Genomic DNA, 22,694 nt, shown 5'->3' with positions numbered 1-22,694 from the left:
CATCACAAAAATCTTACCGAAGTTGAGTGGCTACAACACATCGAAAGCATTTTCTAATATTAACTTTACGTATAAAATAGGTAGGCCTACTTTAACAATTTTGAGAAAAACTGACAAAAATCCGGGAAGATCGGTTGTATGAACTAACCAAGAATTAATTTTCATAGATTGATAGTTTCGCTTGTAACATCATACTTGAACATAATGACATTTCTTAAGTTTCTAAGACAATAAGCCACTATTAGCAGATTAAAAATGTGTGTGTGTACTATCAAACACCATTTCATTTATGTATAGTCTTATTTAAATTCTTTATTCAATGTGAAAAATGAGTAAGCTTTTTTATGATTTATTCTCTTTAACCAAATTATTTATCCAGTCATTTTTAGTTGTCTGTTTTCTGAGAATGAAAATTGAAAAACAATACATTCTTTGTAATAATATGTCTCAAAATGTTTTTACTTCTGGAAGACTTCGACCCTAAGAGCTGTTCTCACTAATCATGTACTAACAGAGACAGAGGGAACGTCATCGTGCCCTGCAGTGGTCAAGCCTAGTACTACCGTAACTTCGTATTATTTTGTTCGGAGTAGAATTTCTTTGCATTTATTCATAAAAAAAGATGTAACAGCTGTAATTGTTTCTATAACTACGATTATGAATTTGATATTGCACACAGCACCACACTCTTTTTTATCTTAAAATATAGAAATAGACAGTTAGCTTTCATTACGATTCTGCAGGCACCATTTTATATTGTGGTTTTGCGCAATTTTTGATATTTTAAGTAGATTAAATCGTTACATGTAGTATTGCTCTGCGAAGATAAACATCAAATACAAACTTTAATAGACGCTCTTAATTAGCTGTCAATGCATATAGAAATATAGGAATTCGAGGAATTCAAAAATGTTAATTATAACGAAATGATAAAAATATTTGCATACACATTATTCAACGTTCCTTAACTCCTAGAACATACCCATGTCTTTAGCTGTTTTAACATTAGATCATTTCATGTTTTTTTATTTGTATTAAATGAGCATATACGTTGAGTAAACCTTTCCATGAACAAGGTTAATTATCTAGTCGCCATCTAATTAAGATGCGTCTTAACATGTCGAACAGATGTTTAATGTTTTGTGAAACTACGGCATTCATGCATATAATCAAAAAAGCCGTATTTTAATATTCCATTTTAAAATATTTATCTTATAGGAAAAGGCATGATAAGGAAATTACTTCACGCAGATTTTTAATTAAAACATATCGTACCAAAGGATGCAAAGGCAAAAAAATAAACCTTAAAAAACTTGCAGCCGTCTGCTTGTGTATGGTCCTCCTACACTCCGAGTGGTGCTCTATCTGTTTTTTCATTCCGACTGTACGTAACGTTTTGTTTTTATCTCCATCTTAGAGAGGATTGACGCATTAGAACATGACTGGGACCGTGACAGTCTGAACCGGTGGTACGGTCATTTCAAGATGGGTCATGTTTAATTTTATTTCCAGACAGGTAACGAGGATAATAGAGAAACTTGATGCTTGTGCATGGATTGCGACATCATAGTCAAAATGATTCGTTCGAAAGACAGAGGTGATGTGTTCAGAGCTGTCAGTAGAATTTACGTGCAGGCTGTTCATCTTTATACTAAAGAAATTATTTTCATTATTTATACACGGGCTATTCAGTGATATAGCTGCATTTAAAGAACCTCGAGCTTGTACGCGAGAGGGTGGGAGAAATGCATGTCAACCCCTGAAATCCGGCTACCTCCAACGTCTCATACAGCAGCTAAAATATAAGCAGCGCAGCTAATGAAAAGATCGTTCTCTCAGGACCATGTCTATATTTGCGTCTTACTTTTAAGGAACACACATTTCATTAATATGGTAAGCCGGCGAGTTTTTTTTGGTAGGGGGGTGGGTGTGTTTGGGTTGTTTTTTTTTTTTGGAGGGAGGGAGGGTGGCGACGGTAAAGGGGTGCAAAAATGCATCAGAAAAATGAGAGATAATACCTATTGATTAAATCACGCTTGTTTTCATTGGTTCAATCATTAGTACTATGAACAAGGATTAAACATATGAATGGCACTAATGCTTGCAAGTGATATACTATATATCTTCACAAAAGTCATATTTCCTTTCTGTTCTGTGGAATGTTCAATTATAGATCCCTACATGTGTTTTAGGTATAATAAAACTCGTGCCATATTAATTTTACAGGTAAACACTAGTTGTCTTTACAATCCGGAGAGCGGTATTGCAATCCCGCTGACAGGTCTTCCCGTTTCAGGCTCGATCTACATTACTGCAGCTCCCAAATATAATTGCGCAAGTAGTTTCTTTGCAATCCTGTTAATCACAGTTTTAATCCTGTTACCGTTTTAGTTCCACGGTTGTGAGAGCATTCTATGAGATGGCATGCACTAAACCCACCGGCTGTTTGTGACACCCAGCAATAAGTTCCCAAAGTTTACTGTATCTTGTCATTTATGTTTTGCTTTCCGGTTATGGCTTTGTTATTGTTGTCGCATTTTTAATTGAATAGTCTGATGCCATCAGACTAACTTTTTGTATATGAATTTAACCCGAAGCAAAAGTTTTACATCTCATTCCAGATATTACGCAAGCATCTGTAGGTGACACTTTATTTATCTTATATTTTTATATTTCCGAGCGGGAATTTCCTGAAATGTCGGCAAAGGGCACGAACTAAACTGACGTAGCCCATCTATCGTATAAACGTTCCTTTTATCAATCATGAAATAATTCTATCAAATTATCAGGATGTGATTATTTTAAAATGTTAATGACTACAAATTTAGGACAACTAAAAGTAATTTTAGAAATATGTGCAAAAAAAATGCCGTCGGCTTGGATTAAAAAATTATGAGTCATCCCACAAGGGCGCTTGCATATGCAAATCTGTAATTTAATGTTCACCTTCATTTTAATCATGATAATTTATGCCCAACTTAATAGAAATGTCCGTGTATTTGCCTACTGAAATAAAGCTACGCTACTCGAAAAAGCCTGGTTGACAGAAATTGTTATGGCACTTTAAAAAACAGCTAATTAAATTTGGACACAGAAATTTATTTCAGTAAACAGTGAACATGAAAAAGGCAGTTTTTGTCACAAAAAGATGTTGCTGAACTTAATTCACCTCCAGCTGTTTACCTTTGGTCTGATTTCCCAGCAGAATTCAATGTAGGAGAATCTGATTTTTTAGAAAGGAGTTAAAACTAACATGCTAACGTCGTGTTTGGGACTCTTATAACAAATAATTATTGTACATTTATTGTAGAACTTTTGCTTTAGCCGACGAACTGCTGTTACTGATAGTCTTTCTGCCCTCATTGCCCTCACACGTAGCCTATACGTTCATTCTAAATCATATTAATATTATTAATTTGTACATTTTTTATTAACACTCCAGGTATAAATTTGCCTAGATTAATGATATGTTTCTGTATCACTTCGACTGTGTATGAATTTGGCTAATTTAGGGACATGCTTTTCTGCAAAAGGAATGTTTGGTTTTTTTGCGTTTGTCTACATATTTGTGTAATTTACCTTTTTTGTCAATACATGGTTTTTCGTGATAAACAGTCATGTATTGTTGGTTAATTTAAAAATGAATGCAAAATGTTTGCAAATATATATATTTTTTTAATTTACAAAATATTAAGCAAATAATGCCATAAAATGCTCTGTAGGCTACTCGGAAAAAACAGCCGTCTAAAATTTCGGAAGCTATGGTCATTTTGAATAAGAATAATAGATTATCAAAATAAAGTTCAGACATTCACGTCTATAATATACAACCCTCAAATTTAATACAATAAATACTCACCTGGCCGTTGGGCTGATTGAAATAGTTACGCCTACTTTTACTGAAAGTTTTAAAGAGGACTAGATATTCTGATTTTATGGTTTGTTAAGACAACAAATTCGAGAAATCACCCACATCGATGGCTCGTGTTCACTGGATAACGAATAATTGGCTTGAAAATGCTCGAATATAGATTTTAACTAGCGAGTAAAATTATATAAAGGATGTAATAGCTAGAAGTGCTTTTCGCTTTATAATGGTTCGTATAAATCGCCGTTTCTTGATGTACATGAGGCGGCCGAAGAAGGCCTACCGTATAACCGCAGTTTGGCGCGCCTGTCTGGGTGCCGTGAGCCTCGAATATGTCCCGATAATATCCACATCCACCTCAAAAGGGCACAAGGCATAAGAATACCTATATATCCAAATAATAATATGACAATAAAATATATCAAATCATGGCCCCTTTCTCAAAGCCAAAAGTTATGCCTCCCCCGTGTCCCAAGGCAGAAGGGCGCTCTGAAACAGGAAGTTAATATTCATTACGAAGCCACGTGGGTGGTGTGTATGTTAGTGGTTACTGAAGTCTCCGAAAGTGTAAATATTTTTGAGTCAGTTTCGGACACCCATCCACATTTTGGAATTTACTACTCAATATACTTACTTCACAGTTTTACCACTAGCCTCAGATTCTAACTCCAATGGTAGATATTTAGATTCCAGATTAGAAATTCAAGATGAAAATGACAAGTATAGAAATGCTATGTAGAATAGATAGCCTGGGGGTAAACTGGTCATGGACCTCACGTGTCAATGCATCATCAAACTGACTCACAAACTGTCTGTGTTCAGCCAGCCACCTGACCCCCTCGACCACGGACGCACGGACAGGTTGAGCACAGGCAAAGATGGAGGGCGAGAGGAGTGCCACCGTTACCACGACTACGGGCAGCCCCGGCAGCAGCCCGGCCAGCACCTCGGCCCCTGTCCGCAATACCGCACCCCCCACCTCCCTGTTCAGCATCCCTGCCGATCGGCAGGCGGTTCAGGTAATGGTCCTGGCCGCAGGCCGCTGGCCCTGTGACGGCCACGTGAGTGGCGGGGCAAATGTTATGTTGCGTGTCGTTGTCACGGCAACACACACGCCGACCTTAGCTTTGCCTTCTCATGTCTGCCCCCTGCCTGTGAGCAGGGGGTACTGGTGCTGAGGGTTTCTGGTTTGCGGTGCATTTGGCTGCGGTCTGGCTGGTGTGAGTCATCCCACCCCTCCCCCACCCCCGTGAAGGAAGCTGGCCTCCTCTTCTAAACAATAAAGGACCAAACCAGGGCTGCCCGAAACCTGCCTGATTCTCAGACCAGTGTTCCAAGCAAATATTACAAAAGTTGTTTAAAAAAGAAAACCGTGCACTGTTATTAACATACAATGAATTATTATTACCAATTACCAATATGAATATATCATTATTCAGTTGAATCCAGACCAAGATTTTGCTCCAACTAACCAGTTGCGTACTTTGTAAGTGAGACTCTTTATAGTCATCTGGGTCGTTGAAACAAAACTCTGGTCTGGATTTGTACTTTCTGACTCGGAACTTTCCACCTCTGATAACTAGCCACTGAGTCTATACCTCAGTAATGCTCGTTTCGCTGCACCTCCCCTCCCCGCAGGTGATCCAGCAGGCCGTGCAGCGGCCCCAGAGCATGGCGGCGCAGTACCTGCAGCAGATGTATGCGGCGCAGCAACAGCACCTCATGCTCCAGACTGCCGCCCTGCAGCAGCAGCAGCAGCAGCAGCAGCACCTGGCTGGCAGCCAACTGCAGAGCCTGGCCAATGTGCAGCAGGTGTGTGCATGTCCAGTGTGGACCACCCCCTCAGCTGCAGGTCCGATGCTCTCCTGCTCAGGAGCAGCCACCAAGGGGGGGGGGGGCGCCCTCATTTGATCTGCCTCCCAGAATGGGATGGAAGATGACAAATGGCAATTAGGTTAATTGATTTTTGCTTAGGGCCCCTGAAAAGGATTGGCCCAGCCCTGCCCCTGGTGGTGGCCACCTTCTCCTCCTCAGTTCTCATGATATCCAGCCCAACCGCTCCAGTCACTTAAACTGCTTTGCTAAGCTCAGTAAATGAGACCAATATTCAGAGCGACCTAAATAGCGCGAATCGGCAGGGGTCTGCATAGGGGCCACGGCGGCCCAGTGTTTCAGGAAGTTCAGAAGTTCACTCGCTGCTGTCGGCCTCGTTGTTTTGGCCTGCTGGCGTGTCAAGTCTCTCCCTCTTAGGCTTCACTTGCAGGAAGCAGGCAGTCCCCTTCTTCCTCGCCCGCCCCCAGCGAGAGCGTGCCCCCGTCGCCTGGTGCCGCGCAGACCTCGGTGAGCCTGGGGAGACGGTCTTCTAGCGCCAAACCTGTCCGTCGCTCTTCTCTGCTCCCGCGCACTGAGCGTTCAGCTACACTCCCAGCTTGCTTGTCTTTCTCTCCCATGGGTTTCATATACACTAAATAGGCAAAAGTATTGGGACACCTGGCCATTACACCCACAGGAGCCTTTATGACGTCCCACTTTAAATCCACAGGCATCAACATGGAGTTGGTCCCCCCCTTTTGCAGCTATAACAGCTGCCACTCTTCTGGGGGGGCTTTCCACTAGATTTTGGAGTGTGTCTGTGGGAATTTTTGCCCATTCATCCAGAAGAGCATTTGTGAGGTCAGGCAGTGATGTTGGATATGAAGGCCTGGCTCACAATCTCTGTTCTAGTTCATCCCAAAGGTGTTTGAAGGGGTTGAGGTCAGGGTTCTGTGCAGACCAGTCAAGTTCTCCCACACCAAACTCACAAAACCATGTCTTTATGGACCTTGCTTTGTGCACTGGTGCACAGTCATGCTGGAACAGAAAAGGGCCTTCCTTCCCCAAACTGTTCCCACAAAATTGGAAGCATAGAATCATCCAAAACATCTTGGTATACTGAAGCATTAAGAGTTCCCTTCACTGGAACTAAGGGGGTCTAGCCCAACCCCTGAAAAACATCCCCACACCATTATTCCTCCTACTCCAAACTTTACAGTTGGCACAATACAGTCAGGCAGGTAACGATCTCCTGGCATCTTCCAAACCCAGACTCATCCATCAGACTGCCAGACAGAGAAGCGTGATTCCTCACTGCACAGAACACGTTTCCACTGCCCCAGAGTCCAGTGGCGGTGTGCTTTACACCACTGCATCCAACACTTGGCATTGAACTTGATGATACAAGGATTTCATGCAGCTGCTCAGCCACGGAAGCCCATTCTGTGAAGCTCCCGGCACATTCTTTGTGCCGCAGTTAATGCCAGAGGACGTTTGTAAATATTCCAGAAGAGTGATTACTGAGTCAACAGAGCGTTGGCGACTCTGACACACTACATGGCTCAGCAAACCCGCTCTGTTACTTTACAAGGTCTGCAACTTCATGGCTGAGTTTCTGTTGTTCATGAACGCTTTCACTTTGCAGTCATACCACTTACAGCTGACCATGGAATATCTAGCAGAATTTTTTTTTCCACAAACCGACTTATTGCGAAGGTGGCATCCCATGACAGCACCACGCCTGAAGTCACTGAGCTCTTCAGAATGATCCATTCTTTCACAAATGCTTGTAAACCTGACCGCATGCCTAGGTGCTTGATTTTATACACCTGTGGCAATGGGTCTGGATGAAAGATCTGAAATCAATGATTAAGAGGCGTGTCCCAGTACTTTTGTCCATATAATGTGAGTTTTCAGACACTCTTAGAATCCTCAGCAGTTTTATGCCTCTCCTGAATTCCCGATGGAGGGGTAAAGAGCTTCCCTTGGAGGCCAGAGGCTGAGGGCATACTTCCACCCTCCAGGCCAAAGAAGAGGCATCAGAATGAAAGGAAGAGCCGAGAATGGGCAGGAGGAGAAGAAAGTCTAAATCAGCTGCCGGGTCATTCTAAGATACACACAAACACAAGGATTGTATAAAATCCTTTACTGCGAAGTTGTGGCAAAATATACATTTAGGGCCACAGACAATGGAACAATCCTGTACAGCTTGGTCTGATAGTGCTTCTTTAAAATGACGTAACCAAGCCTTATTCTCACACTCTGACCTGTTCCTGTTCATTCACCAATGAAAACATGAAATATATGTCCTCCCTAGATCACACTTCCTGCCGCCCCAGTGACGCAGCAGCTGATTGGCCGAACGCAGAGCGGCAGCTCCTCTACCAGCGCCGGCACGGTATCCCAGCAGGCCATGCTGCTGGGCAATGGCTCGCCTGCTTGTAGCCAGGCTCAAGTGTATCTACGGACGCAAATGGTACGATAGCGGCCAGCAGGCGGCGCAGTCATTAAGGCACTGGACTTTTATTTGCAAATGTAATATTTTTGAGAGTGGAGTTACAGCCCCAGCGCTTTGAGACTGTAGCCACATGTATTATTCAACGCCTCCAAAATCCATTACTGTTTCCACTTTTATCTTCAGGAATTAGTCACTCTGTGACATCACAGGTAGCATGCAAGGCAAACTTTAGAGAATCTAGGCCAGACAGCGGCCTCTGCGTCTCCAAAGGTTTTCCCCTTCGTATGTGGGCTGTAAATGTCACATCACAGAAAATGGACCCGCATTCCGCCGTATGGTCATTCTGCTACCAGACGTTCCTTAAAGATACAAGCTCTATAAACACGACCTGAATATTAAACGGACTGAGGATCACGCATTACTTCCGGCGCTCATACCACCCTGCTCTGGAAGGAAAAATGATAAAAAAAAAGTGAATCTTCTGATACCGATGAAGAAGTTAAAGGCCAGATTAATATATAGTGAGACAGCAGGAAATATAGTGTGTCAACTTAAAGCTGTGAAGGTGTGATGGTCAGATGACCGGTATGATGTCATATCTAATAATCACCAGTTATGATGTCACGCTGTGTCATTACATGGTGACAGGCATCAGATTATCATGCCAGCGGGTCGAGCGAAGTGCAGCGTTCTGCACAGGGCAGGGGGGCATCCCCTCCCCCCCCCCGACGCCTCTCAGACACGCGGAAATTCGCGAAGGGAGACCTACATTTCTAGAAGCTAGTCTGCATTTCCTGTTTCTGTCCAGTATGTGACAGAAACATTAGTCATACTTATGATAAGCGTTTCCTTAGTGGTTACTCTTTCAGTTGACGCACTGAGGTCTTTCATGATTCCGCAGATGAGTTTTCCAGATCGCTATGCAATTTATTATTAAGTTAGTCAACAGGTACTTGTATCCAAAGGGACGTACAACTGAGAAAACAGGGTCTGGTGGTCCCTGGGGCGAGTGGGGATTAGGGGCCTTACTCAGGGGCCCAATGGGGAAATCACTATGCTGAATCTAGGCTTTGAACCGGCAACCTGCTGATCAGACACAGCATTCTAACCCACTGAGCCACGCCACACCTGTTTATTGATATAGACACCATTGCATAAGCTGTATGCTTTAGCTGTTTTCATTTTAGGTTTTCTTGAGCTCTAGGTTAAATCATATTTTTAATATAGTGCAGTGAGAAGCGTTTAGCAGGAAGGAGAAGGGAAGTAGGAAAAAGTCACATCTCAGAGACTGAGATGAACACTGAGGATTTGTTCATCTGACGTTCACTCGCTCTCTCTCGCTCTCTCTCTCTCTCTCTCTCTCTCTCTCTCTCTCTCTCCCTCCCCCTCCCTCCCTCTCATGCTGGTACCGTCTCCATCTATCTGTCAGCTGATCCTCACGCCTGCCGCCACCATGACGACGGTGCAGCCGGAGCTCCCAGTGGTGTCCTCTGCCTCCACTCAGGTGGGCTGTCGCCACGTGTGAGCGCGTGGGTGTGTGGCGCCCCCCGCAGAGGGTATCCGATCAGGAGTGCGGCTCAGGCCTCAGGCCCATTTTTGGTGGTCGTACTGGTAAAGATCGTTGTATCTCCTGGCGCCCCTGGAGGCAGATTTCCACTTGGAGGTGCTGATACTGCACCCTCCTTGCTCAGGTCCAGAGTTTGGCCCTCCGGACCCAACCCCCTGGCAGCATGCCTGCAGCCCACACTGACCCACTGAAGACCACCACACAAGGACAGATGGTGGCGTCCCCCCTTCCTAAGAGCCCTACGGGAACCCCGGGGAACATTCAGCTGCCGGAAGCCACTGCAGACGGTCCCGGAACTGAAACCCGCGGCAACGACGTCTCCCGGTTACCGCCTGCCCATCAGCTCGTAGTACCTAGTAAGTTGCCCTTAACCTGCCATATGACCCTCTCCCCCCATTTTTCCAGTTTAGGCTGGTTTAGGCCGCTATCTTAGGTAAAACTGGCCAGAGGAGACACATTAAAAATGATCTCAAAGTGTTTTCTACATGTTTAACATGTTTTTTTGACACTTGTTTTTCACGACAGGTCCGTACTCAGCAGTTCAGTCTCAGTCGTTGGTGAAGCACCAGTTGCACTGCTCACCTGGCCACAAGGGGGCGCACCACCAGCTTATTATCCAGCAGCCCACCGCCTCCCACCGGCACGTCCAGCACATCGCCCTGCGGGTCACCGCGCAGGAGACTCCCCCTTGTCAACATGGCCTGTCCGTCCCGACCCTGGACACGCCCACCCCAGGGACGATCCAGTCGCAGCATAACACAGTCTCCCTCCCTCCACCCTCTAACTCTGAGCCTGTGCTTCCGGAAACGGTGGTCGTGTCCACGGCGGCACCCCAGTCACCCACCTGCCAGTCGCCTACCCTCATCATCCAACCCCAGCCTCCAGTCCTGTTGTCCACTCCCTCACATCTTGATCCGGAGCCCCTCCCTCAGTCTGCACCGATGTCCAGCCCGGTGCCCTTGACCCAGGTGTCCCCGCCCCCTGTGCCACCCCCCGCCTCATTGCAGCGCCTCTCCCTGCAGTCGGTGCAGGCCCTGGCCGCACAGTCGGGCCAAATGCTGCTCTCCGAGGAGGAGCTCCCGGTGGCCGAGGCGCTGGTCCAGATGCCGTTCCAGAATCTCCCGCCGCCACAGACCATCGCCGTCGACCTGAAGGTGCAGCCGATCGTTCCAGCAGAGGCCCCGCTGGTGAGTCCCTCCGGGTCGCCCCGGAAACCAGGAAAATGCTGCCTTCCATTTACCTTGGAGGTCGGAAGTCAGAGCTGGGCATGACATCACACTCAAGTTCATCACGTTCCAGTGCAACAAGCCGCAATTTAGCAATAGCAGGATTTCGTGCTCAGCCGGATAACTTGTCGGATTTAAGGTACTCCAGTTTAAATGGATTTTATCTTAGTCCACTTACATTTAGCCCACACTGTTTAAAATCCGGCAAGTTATCTGGCTCAGCAAGAAATAATGCTGCCTGAAACAGGCCTCAGTTCCAGCCCAGTTAATTGTAAACCATTGTTAGCAATACCAGTTGATAGCAAGATACTCTGCACATAAAAACACCATAGCAACATGTCCACAGATAGCGGTTAGGCAGTACTGTGTTTACGACAGATTTAATGAAACAAAAATAAGTTCTAAAGAACAGTAAATAACTACAGCTTTGACTTCTCTTGATGAAGGGAGCGTTCCAGTTGAAATTTCCGACTAAGAACTTGGACTTTCCCACCGTGGGATCATGGGTCCTCTTGTGCATGCCATCCATCTCAACGTGTCAAATTACCTACATTGCACGTTTCTCACATTCTCTCATGCCCGTTAAATCGCAGTTTCTTAATTCTCGAAAGCAAAACGGAATGTGGAGCTCGTGCGTGTGACAGTTTGCCGTGTGTTGCATGCTGGGTAGCCAGCCCAGCAGCTCTGCAAGGTGGAGGGGGTTTGCGCGGCAGACGCGCGGGAGGACCGGCTCGGCAGTCCACAGCGGAACAGGACCCCGACGCCGCCAACTCTGTCGCCATCTGCTGACCTGCAGAGGCACTGCAATGATGTCTCGCCCCATTCGGATCACTGCACAGGTACTGGGAATGCTGCGTCGATGCTGTTTCTCTTTTGCCAGTTTGGGGCGATGGAGACCCAGTGTGGTGAAACTGTCCCCTATTTCTCCAGCTGTTTCTGGCTTCTCCTGCGTACCGTCAACCGGCAACGCCTCTGTGATACGATCCTCCGGGGACCCCCCTTATATCAACCGTTCCCCCCCTCCCCTCCTCCCGGCCGTGGTAAGAAGCGTCAGCAAGCACCCCCCAGCCAGCCTACCAGGGGGTCCTGAGAGCCAGCCCCCACAGGCGATCGTTAAACCCCACATCCTCACACACCTCATTGAGGGCTTCGTCATCCAAGAGGGGCTGGAGCCGTTCCCGGTATGTCCACAAGAGGGAGCCATGTGTGGTACAAACTTGCTGCCGCTGTGGTATATTGGCAAAAGCCCAAGGCCCACCAGTCATTAATGGTGTGGCCATTAAAACTGACTGCAGAGTGATTTGGCAAGAATTTGGCTCAATTATGGTGATTCTAATCCAGAGAAATGTGGGAGTTCTCAGATTAATTAAGATCACCGCTGAAAGAACTCCAGTGTTAAAGCAGCCCGGACACTCACCTTGTCATTGTCAGCCGCTGCGTTGGAGTTCTGGATGCTGCAGGATACACGCTGATCATTCGCTGCAGGTCAGCCGCTCCTTGCAGGGTGTGGACCGGCAGACCACGCTGCCTGAAGCCCAGGAGACGAAGGCTAACGGCGCCCAGACCGGCGACATCATGATGGACACGGAGCAGCCGGAGAACTCCAGCGACTCGGACGGTGACGAGGTCATCAGCGTGGCCGCCGCGGGCGATGCCGTGGACGGTGAGTTGCTCCTCCCCCGCATCTGGGCAGGAAGGCCACCAGTAGGGGGCGTGACCCCATATGACGTGGAGGTGTTTCTCCTGGCAGGTGTGGCGGAGGAGCAGCCGGAGGTTCTGCAGTGCGAGTTCTGTGGCAAGACGGGCTACGCTCACATGTTCCTCAGGTCCAAGAGGTTCTGCTCCATGACCTGCGTCCGAAGGTCGGCTCAAAAGAAGAGACTATGTCAAAATCAAAGTCAATAAAGTGCAGTGCTGTCTTGCAGTGGGACGCAGGGGTGCCTCTAGAGATTTTGGGCCCCCAACCCAGGCCAAGCCAATTATGTTCCAAATTTTGCAAACCCCCTGTCACTTGGGGACCATTATAATGACCCTAAATATCTCCCCTTTAATGTACCTCTGATGGGATGTGATGGAAGTTAAATCTAATTTTATAATTTTCAGCTATTATAAAGTTCTTCTCCAAACCCAGTGATACTGGTCTTATTGGTCTCCATCAATTCCTTGATGGTCTCAGATTCAACGTCAGCTGCACCAAACGCATCGGACTCCTGAAGGCAGACAAAGCTGCACGCTGGTCCCGGAGGACGGACGGGAGGCGGGGGCGCCCCCCCCGCCGAATCGACGGAGGCTCCCGGGACCACTTCCTGCGGCAGGTGAGCAGGCGGGGGGGGTCTGCTGCCGCACTCGCGTTCCACAGGGGCCTTCGGACTCTCTGTCGTCAGCATCTCGGGGTCTGCCTGTCCGCAGGTGGCAGCTCCGTACAGCAGCGGAGGCGAACACCAGCCATCACATGAGGAGGATGACGAGGAGGAGGAGGAGGAGCCTCCTGTTCCCATGACGACAAGGCTTCGGCGACAGACAGAGCGGGAGCGTGTCCGGGAGAGGAACCTGAGGGCGAGCGAGGCCTTGGACGGCTCGGACGGGATGCCAGTCCCGGCCTCTAACCCCACCGTGTGGAGTGTGGAGGAGGTCTGGAGCTTCATCTACAATTTGCCAGGTAATGGATGTAGCGGTGCTGAAACTGCCACACCGCCACCTAGAGGCAGGGGGTCTAAATTACATACTTAATGTAATTTCTTGTACAGTTTCTTTCCTAAGGCCCCGTGTGGCTTGATTCTGTGCCCGTCTCCCCCTGTAGGGTGCCAGGACATTGCCGAGGAGTTCCGCTCGCAGGAGATCGATGGGCAGGCCCTGCTACTCCTCACTGAGGAGCACCTCATGGGTGCCATGAACATAAAGCTGGGGCCGGCGCTCAAGATCTGCGCCTGCATCAATTCCCTGAAGGAGCCCTAGCAACAGGCCAGCCCACTTTGTACTGCCCCCTGCTGGAGGCTGCGCTCGCATGGATGACTGTTGACCTGGTCCCAGTTGGCTGGTCTGCTGCTCCGCCTCAGAGAACAAGGTTTGTTCTTCTGTCAGACTTTCCCAGTCATTTACCTACTGCGCTGCATAAGGCAATTACCCACAATGCAGTGCAATAAAGTATTCGCAAGAGCTAGTCCTTCATTAGTAGCATTTAACGCAGATCCATTTAAATTGTAAAAGTATGTATATTATAGGCTCTGTCTAATATGACAGTCATTTAAAAACGGTTTTACATCATAACGTATTCCGTGTAACCATATTTCACATCTTTTCGAACCAAAAGGCATTCATCGTATTAGCTTAGGACATTATTTTAAGACTGTCCACTCACTACTTACCTTTTCCACACGTCAGTCTGAGGCTCGAGGTCTGTCTTATAACGAACACGACATCGGTCATTTTGTGCACTTACTTCAGAGGTCATCCAAGTCTTCAAATGTGACTCTGAGGTAAAATGAGGCCGGGAACTAAAGGTGTGAAAGCAGTTGGGTTAATCGATTTGTCAGGGACATTGTAATGATGTTATTCGTAGCTACCCTTGTAAATATTAGATGTTTCATATGTAGCATGTTTCCTTGGCAACAGATACCTTTTCCTGTTTGAGATAAATGAATACATGATCATGTAGACAGGCGTAAAGGACGACAACATTTGATCGCATCTTCTGAACCCACCATCCGAAGGAACCTCATGTAGTGTCATGGCAGAAGACATCGTAAAGACGAACGCAGTTTCCCTTCCGGAAAATATTTTTCTATTTTCAGAAATGTATGTAAGAACCAGGGCAGTGCTGGACATTTCAGAGGTTAGCGAGTGATTTATAGCGTATCACACTTTTTACGGTTTAATTACGTAGGTAAATTTAAAAGCACTTATGAAAAACTCATTTACGTTTCAACACGAAGCCCTTCCAGCTGCTGCTTGAGTCCTGCGATCCTGGATGACAGTTGCCTCCTCCCGAATCGTGTTTAACGAGTGCTCAGTGTGGCGTAGGGTCGCCCGTGCACGTTCTGTAAACAAACAAACAAAAATTATAAACCGAGACAGTGGCTCAAACTGTGATCTCAGATATCCAATGCCTGTTTTTTTTTTAAATATAGCTCCATGTAGTATGAATTATCCGCTTCGTCACTTTTGTTCCAACAAAAATGCACATCTAACGTTGTAGGTTTTTATCGTCTCATTTTGTGTAATTTCCGTCAAAGGGAGAGATGTTGAATTTTTATATCAAATATTGTCTTTAGCCTTCAATTATTAACACTGTAAGCTTTATAATTATACATTTGGTAGAAGGATGGGGTTATCTGATATGGCTAAAATAAAATAAAACTATATTAAAATATTTAATATTAATTTAATCTTAATGTTTAACATTAATTCTACATTTGCAGTTTATGAAACACTTTTTAAAAACGTGTCACTGAAAGCTAATACTATATTTTATAGGATACATTCGGTAAATGATCTCATTTAAATTCAAATCATAGACATGAAGGAGTCACGAATCGACCGCTCAGATTAATTTATAAGTGCCAAAGCTGTACCGACCGCGTTTCCCGTGTAAAACGTAATATTTATCTATTCAATAGATGTTTTCAGTTCACTTTCTGTCGCTTTAAACGGCCTGGGTCAGTTGAGGTGATATCACTGAAATGGATCTTTATGCTTAATGTGTGCCTAACCACACGGAGAAAAAAATAAATAGAATGAATATTACTGGAATAAATTGCCTTACAACGGTATGTCTATTAACATTTTTAACGAAATACTTTCACATGATTTTGACGGACCAGTGGCTATTATTATTATTCTTACAAAATTAATTTGCAACGATGTAATGGGGGCGGGGGAGAATTCTATATATATATATATATATACACACACACACACACACACACACACACACACATACATATATATATATATATATACACACACATACATACATATATATACATATATATGTATGTGTGTGTGTGTGTGTGTGTGTGTAGAAACCTCCGCCTCGCTCCTCTCACTCGTCCATAAAGCTAAACAATGGAAGAGAATAACATAGAAAACAGTTCAGGAAAATAGGTTCACAGGGAAAATAGTTCATGGCGACAGGGAAATTTTTACTTGCAGCTGAAAAAGCAGACGACGATTTTATTGATCTGCGTGTGGCAGATTAACAGTTGGTACTATGCGTATTATGAATCCCTGTCAAGTATTAGTGATGCTGGACTGGACCATTCCGGGCTCGTAGCAAACTATGGCTTTGGTAGCAAGTAATCCCGTCATGTATTCAATACAACTGCGTTTGTTGTTAGTTGTACAAAAATTAAAAATATAAGCTTTCAAAATAATGAAATGTATCCTTTTTTTGTCTGAAGTACCTTAATGTCACACTGTAGCAATTTTCTTTGCCAACAGACTTAACTGGCCTGCATGCGGTCGCATTGTTTATTCTCGATCATTTGTCTTTGTGTATTTTACAATGACACCCACGCACCGGTGGGCTGAATTGTCGTGGCGGCCGTTGGTGCCGCGCTGTGCCGCTTCAGGCTTTTGGTAAGCGCCTCTCACACATTCCGCGTTGGACGTAAGTCATTCAGTCATGCCTGGAAATGCGCGAAAAGTACGCCAGAAAGATCGTTTCTGAGTGATTGCGGAGAAATTTACTTTCAGGAGTATAGCAATTTACCTTAGTTTGGTTCCTGCAACCGTCATGCTTTCTGTTAGAGGATACAAATGTGACTAACGGTATTTAGTTGTAATTATAGACGTATAAAGAAGGTGAAAATGCCAGAATCTGTACTTTCATCATAGCACCTTAAAATTGCACATTTGTGTGTCTGTTTTGCACAATTTTAATATAACGAAATATTGGTCTATGTTACTACATTGTACTCTCCTCTGAGATTTGAATGTAATACAAAAAAAAAGTTTTAACTGTATTTATACTTTTGTTTTATAGAACAGTAGTGCAGTGTTCTCCAAAGTAACAGTGAGGTATGAAAAATAAAGTAGAACCTTGGTACATCTCCGGGTGTCTGTGCTTTTATGATCGCGCGTTAAAATTGCGGGTCCATTGTGCAAATTAACGTTTCGCTTGCAGTGTGTAAATATTACCACCAGATGGCAGTGATGACAAAAAAATAAAGTGGAGTTGCGTAGGCTATACCAGGAACACTCGTAGGCCTATAAAAACCGCTGCCTTTGTGTGTCCCATTTAAAATGAATCAAGTGGCATATTTTACAACAAAAAAAAGTTAAAACTTTTTGTTTGTTATCAGTTTTGCATATGTTTAGGGGGGCTGTTGACGTGAGGGGTCAATAACTATTTTCAAACGAGATTCAATGTGAAGGCCCATGGAAAGCAGATAACTGGGGCGGGGAGGGGAGGGGGTCAGACTTACCGTTACATGCGCTCCTGTCCTCACTATTGGCTTAAAGTTTCCGTGGGTTTTTCCACTGGGTATAAAAGCAGAGACAATGCCATAACCCTCACATTTTCAGTTACATCGTCACAAACTGATGGATTCCTACTACTACTCGCTGTGATATTTTGCTCTTTGGATTAACTATAAAAGAGACATTTTTTTTGCGCAAGAATCCTTTGTTCTCCCTAGACTACATATTTTATTATAAATAACCTGCGATCTTTCCGGCTGCGAACGCGCAAATTCTTCTTGCCATGGCCAACAGCTGTTTGCAGTTCAGCGGCTTTATGGTCAGTTGTATCGGCTGGATAGGGATAATCATCGCGACAGCTACCAATGACTGGGTCGTCACCTGCAAGTATGGCATGAACACCTGCAAGAAAATGGACGAACTGGGAGCCAAAGGCTTGTGGGCGGAATGTGTGATCTCTACGGCACTTTACCACTGCATATCGCTAACCCAGATCCTCGATTTACCTGGTAATTACCAACATATCGTCCTTACACTTGTCACGTTTGACCGCATTATCCTCTTTACCCGGAATTCCAGTTTAAGAACAGAAAATACCGTATATCACATTTTGATAATATTAAACTATATGTAAACACACACAATTGTTGAATCTGGCAACTAATTATTTTGAAAATATATGTTGAATGATTTAATCCGGTGTTAAAAGTCACATCACCAAGGAGTTGTCATCCGTAGCCTCGCATGTGATAAAAATCCGGATACTTCCAAAACGACTTAATCATGCAAGTAGTAGCACTGGTGGATCCGCAGTTTACGTTGTAATCATAATACGTTATATATCCTTTTTATTACAAAACAATAATTCCATGTTGGATTACGGACTTCAAAATAAATAAATCAAAAGTTGTGGAGAAATCTGTTGGGACTTAACCTATAACTTACCCAGCGGTACCGTACAAAATTCACGGGATTTTCTAAACTCGGCTTTTAAAATGATCATTTGGTCAGCATCTGTAATTGAAAAAGTCACGTGGTTGTATTTCGTCCGATTTGTTCGCAGCCTACATTCAGACGTCTCGCGCGCTCATGGTCATCGCCTCGATCCTCGGGCTGCCCGCCGTGGGCCTGGTCCTGGTGTCCATGCCCTGCATTAACCTGGGAAACGAGCCGGAGAGTGCCAAGAACAGGCGATCCGTGGTCGGCGGCGTCTTAGTGCTGCTCGTAGGTAAGTGGTTTACGTTCATCTAATGATATGCATGTATAGCTGTGAGATGGGAGCGTAAAGTAGGATGGGGAGCTTTAAAACAGAACAAAATTCACCAGATCAAATTTAAAAAAACTTATATCCCTAATCTTGCATTTCTGACATCAGAATGGTTACCGGATTGAATTACTTGGCTCAAAGCCTCCACGTGTTCTAGGGCAGTGTCTCTTAACACAGTGCTTGGGTCACACTAGGCAGTTCACGTTTTTGCTCCCTCCCAGCTTCCTGCCAGATCGTCCACGTTTCTGCTCCCGGAAGCTGGGAGGGAGCAAAAACGTGGTCTGACTGGGGATCCCTGCGGTCTAAGCTATCTGTGACTGGGGTGGAGCCCCTGCTCAAATTTAGTAGGATAACATTGGCTTTACCTGATCTGTTCCAGCCCTTGATATAACTTACATGCGCAGTCATGCTGTCCTATGCGATTCTGTCCACTGCCAGTGCGCTGTGACTAACGGCAGTTTCTGTTTCCCCAGCGACGTGCGGCATCGTGTCGACCGTCTGGTTCCCGATCGGGGCTCACCATGAGCAGGGCCTGATGTCCTTCGGTTTCTCGCTGTATGCCGGCTGGGTGGGCTCCGCCTTCTGCCTCCTGGGCGGCTGCATGATCAGCTGCTGCTCTGCCGACTCCCCGGCTCAGTACAACGAGAACCGTTTCTACTACTCCAAACAGGGGGCGGTCAGCACTCCCCCTGGCTCTGCCAACCATGCCAAGAGCGCCCATGTGTGAGAGACGGCGCTCCCAGCAGCAGCAACCCCCTACAAACGCTCTCTCCCTCCTACAGATACAAACCTCATCCTCCAAAATTTACACACATACACCAAAACACTCATTTTTCCATTTCTCAGCTCTGTCTACCCCCACCCACCCCCCATACCCACAGACATATAAATATATAACACATTGGGTAACAGGCAATTCTGAGAAACACCATGGACTTAAGATTTTCAAACACTGAGAAATCGGCTCCTGCAAGTAAATCCTGCTGGTGAATGCAGCCAAAGCTAGGGGGCGCTCAAAACACCCATCTGGTAATGCCTTATCGCAGGCCTCTGGCACTTTAGGAGAATAGCGTTGAAAGATTTCCTTTTTTAACAACTGTTTTATATCGCTCTCCTACCAAAAAAGTATTTTTGTTTAAAAAAAAAAAACTGTACATTTGTGTCATTAATGTATATTTTTTGAGATTTTTGTTTCCTTGGAAATTACGAAACTGTAACGCGTGGACATCCAATTACCGATCAAGCAGTACTGTGGCAAATATGGCGCACCTACAAAATAAAAACATATATTTTATAAGATTTCTCCTTTTTAAGAAAATTAAAGCATGGTACAGTTAAAAAAAGCTAACAAAAACATTTTAAAATAAACTTATTCTGGGGGAATACGTACCTGCGAAGTAAAGAATAACGTAATGAAACATATGTCGGTATTTACCGGACATCTATGCTGAGAACAGCCACATTTCCAGGGTACGTTTAGCATGTGGACCATGATTGCGCCGCCTAGAATTAGCGCTGGTTCAAGCAATTGCAGTAGCTGTCGTCTGCCGAAGCTCAGCGCTACGAATCAGTTTTCTAACGCTAACATAAAAAATGTATTTTATTTATTGTTGCAACACTTTGTTTGTTACATGCTGTTTGTATTATATATTAAAATGTTTTTCACAGAAAAAAAAGCAGTTAGTGTGGCTTATTGTGCAGGTTCAATTTACCGCGAATAAACATAACAGCGTTTTTAAACATGATCATGTTTTGTAAGAGGGGCCTCGTATATGATACTGACGAACAAATGAATTCTGACAGTAGCGCTCCATTCAAGCAGAGGAAGTTGTAAGGGGTGAGGGAATGACGGGATCACAGGCCTTCCTAGGATGGACGCCAGTGTCAGAGGGAAAGGAGCGAATTTAAAGGACAGACATTTGGTTACACGCAACTCTGATGCAGTTTATCTTTGAGATAAAACTATCTAGGGGGTAAAAAATGCCAGCGATACCGTTTAAGACGACTGATAAATAAGGGCCTATATTACTGAAACAATACAGACCTAGCTTTTTAATTTAATAATTAAAATTATTTAATGTTTAGGTCTCTTAACGATAATATAGATAAGAAAGTGCCTGGTTTATACTTGGGTTTTGCTGCATGTTAAGCGATGGCCTTGCTGACTAACACTGACCCGGAAGGATCTGTGCTCACACACCGTCCCCAAAACGTACACTTCGTGCGCATTTGTGCGAGGAAATTTTAAACAATGTAGTTTGTAAGCATACGGGGGGGGGCTTATCTGGACACATTCCGTTACAAGGATTCATCCAGGGAGGATGGTCCGAGTGGGAAAAGGACAACGGCACCACATCTTGGCAGGTCTTCCGCACCACAGCATAAATTGTCCCGAATCAGCACGATTGGAAGCCTCATTGCTTTTGCCTAAAGTAGGGGGGGGGGATCATGCTTGACCCCCTAACCCCACCTGTCATGGCTGTGAGATGCTTGGGCTTGGGGGGGGGGGGTTTGTGGGGTACTGAGCAAATGCACTTACACGTGTCTTCAGTGCCGTGAAACATGCGCCGAGCCGCAAAACCAGCCTCGATCTGCCAGCCGGGGCTTGGACAGAAGGATGGGTGGCTTCCAGCGGGTCCATTTCGTCGGAGAAATGAGACTTCGGGGGTTGGAGTAATCGTGCGCGATCACTGGCCAGTTTAACCCCAAATGAGAAAGAGCGCAGTCACCGAACTGAAGTGGGTTAAACGGCTCGGTGATGCGGTCCTCCACGGTGGATTTCGCATCAGCGATGTGCCAAGGACCCGCCCTTAAGCTAATCCTCTTCGGCAACCGCGCAATGCGGTCGCATCCAAACCGCCCCGGTCATGCAGGACACGAGTGAGAACTGCTCCGGCGACGGCTTTTTACTAAACGTACACATTTTGCGAAACATTTATTTGGCGTGTAGTAAGACACGGTATACCGTCAGACAACGACAAAGTAAAAGTCACTCTACAGGCATCTGGAGTTAATAACTTAGGTATAACCAACATGTCAGTACACTGTGCACCAAAGGGGCGAAAAAACACACAGTGAGAACAAAAAACACGAGTACATACACCTGCATGCCATTAATGCAAAAAATATACAGCAGAAATAAACACCGAGTTTGCAGGGGAAGCAAGTTCTAACATTTTGTGAACGAAAGCCAAGTGGTCTGCCAGGAGAGATAGCCTTACCAGGTTAACACAACATATTTTGATTTCCAGGACAAAAAAATAAAACAAATAGTAGCTGACTTTAAAAGCAATAGTGGCAACATCTAGTTATTTTTTTTTCCCAGCACAAATATTTATAAAATAGGTTTTTTTTGCTTATATAATTTAGCTTTCTCTCCACTAAGATATTTCCTACCGTTATCTAGATCTAGGTTCTGTGATTCATACAAGAAATTAATAGACTTCGGCTGAGAGTTTATTTTAGAAAGACTTTAAAAATATATGCTTTCACTGCTATGCAGAGGGTCCTCTCTACATGCACTTGGAGCCAGTCGAGGTGAAAGAATCCAACCTGCAGTTATTAAACACCTGTAAAAAAATACCTCTTTATTTTTCATTGATTTTCATACCACACCTTAAGTTAGCTAGTCTATGGAAATTCTATGGTTGTTTTGTTCAGGTACGCTAATAAAAACAAAGAAAAGAAAAGATGGCAAACTTTGGCTTACTTTGTAAACAGAAGGCTGCAAAATAGGGGCGACTCTGATCGGTTCCCAAACACAAACGAACTCAGCCACCCAATTTGCTACATTTTACAGGAGTTATACGCCTCGATTTAGTCACCACGCATGCAACATCTCAACACCGATTCTGCACCGGGCATGCGCATCCCGACATGCTAAGTAAACTGCCACAGAGGGGAAAAACAGCCGCACAACATCAAGACTTATCACAAACGAGTCCCCCACCACATTGTAACTGAGGTCCCACCTTTGACATTGTTATTAATCTTGGATACACGCACTCTTGCCCCAGCATGTGAGATTAGGAGAAACCTAGAGTGTAACTGAAAAGTTTTCAGACTATGCTTCAAAG

The 22,694-nt window shown here is 45.0% G+C and overlaps 2 protein-coding genes across 7 annotated transcripts; both read left to right on the top strand.

The window, feature by feature from the left end:
* The first annotated feature begins 1,366 nt into the window (after window positions 1-1,366).
* Window positions 1,367-16,979, top strand: phc3 (polyhomeotic homolog 3 (Drosophila)). 6 transcript variants are annotated; one of them, XM_048989428.1, is made up of 15 exons: window positions 1,367-1,469; window positions 4,691-4,887; window positions 5,507-5,680; window positions 6,119-6,208; window positions 7,998-8,156; window positions 9,568-9,642; window positions 9,830-10,061; window positions 10,231-10,892; window positions 11,602-11,770; window positions 11,862-12,112; window positions 12,363-12,594; window positions 12,682-12,793; window positions 13,108-13,246; window positions 13,341-13,590; window positions 13,732-16,979. In XM_048989428.1, the coding sequence occupies exons 2-15, from the start codon at window positions 4,747-4,749 to the stop codon at window positions 13,884-13,886; spliced, it is 2,841 nt and encodes a 946-aa protein (XP_048845385.1). In that variant the 5' UTR covers window positions 1,367-1,469; window positions 4,691-4,746; the 3' UTR covers window positions 13,887-16,979. The 6 variants fall into 6 exon arrangements, with proteins under 6 accessions (XP_048845385.1, XP_048845384.1, XP_048845381.1 ...); XM_048989427.1 differs by having other exon boundaries at window positions 1,389-1,516; XM_048989424.1 differs by having other exon boundaries at window positions 1,400-1,893.
* Window positions 16,980-17,116: 137 nt separating this feature from the next.
* LOC125716755 (claudin-11-like) lies at window positions 17,117-20,294 on the top strand. The gene is made up of 3 exons (XM_048989431.1): window positions 17,117-17,860; window positions 18,415-18,579; window positions 19,092-20,294. Exons 1-3 carry the CDS (start codon window positions 17,635-17,637, stop codon window positions 19,343-19,345), a joined length of 645 nt encoding a protein of 214 aa, XP_048845388.1. The 5' UTR covers window positions 17,117-17,634; the 3' UTR covers window positions 19,346-20,294.
* The last annotated feature ends 2,400 nt before the right edge of the window (window positions 20,295-22,694 follow it).

Source organism: Brienomyrus brachyistius, chromosome 21 (assembly GCF_023856365.1).
Source record: "Brienomyrus brachyistius isolate T26 chromosome 21, BBRACH_0.4, whole genome shotgun sequence".
NCBI lineage: Eukaryota > Metazoa > Chordata > Actinopteri > Osteoglossiformes > Mormyridae > Brienomyrus > Brienomyrus brachyistius.
The sequence above is the reverse complement of the archived record's forward strand: the minus strand, read 5'-3'. Positions and strand labels throughout refer to the sequence as shown.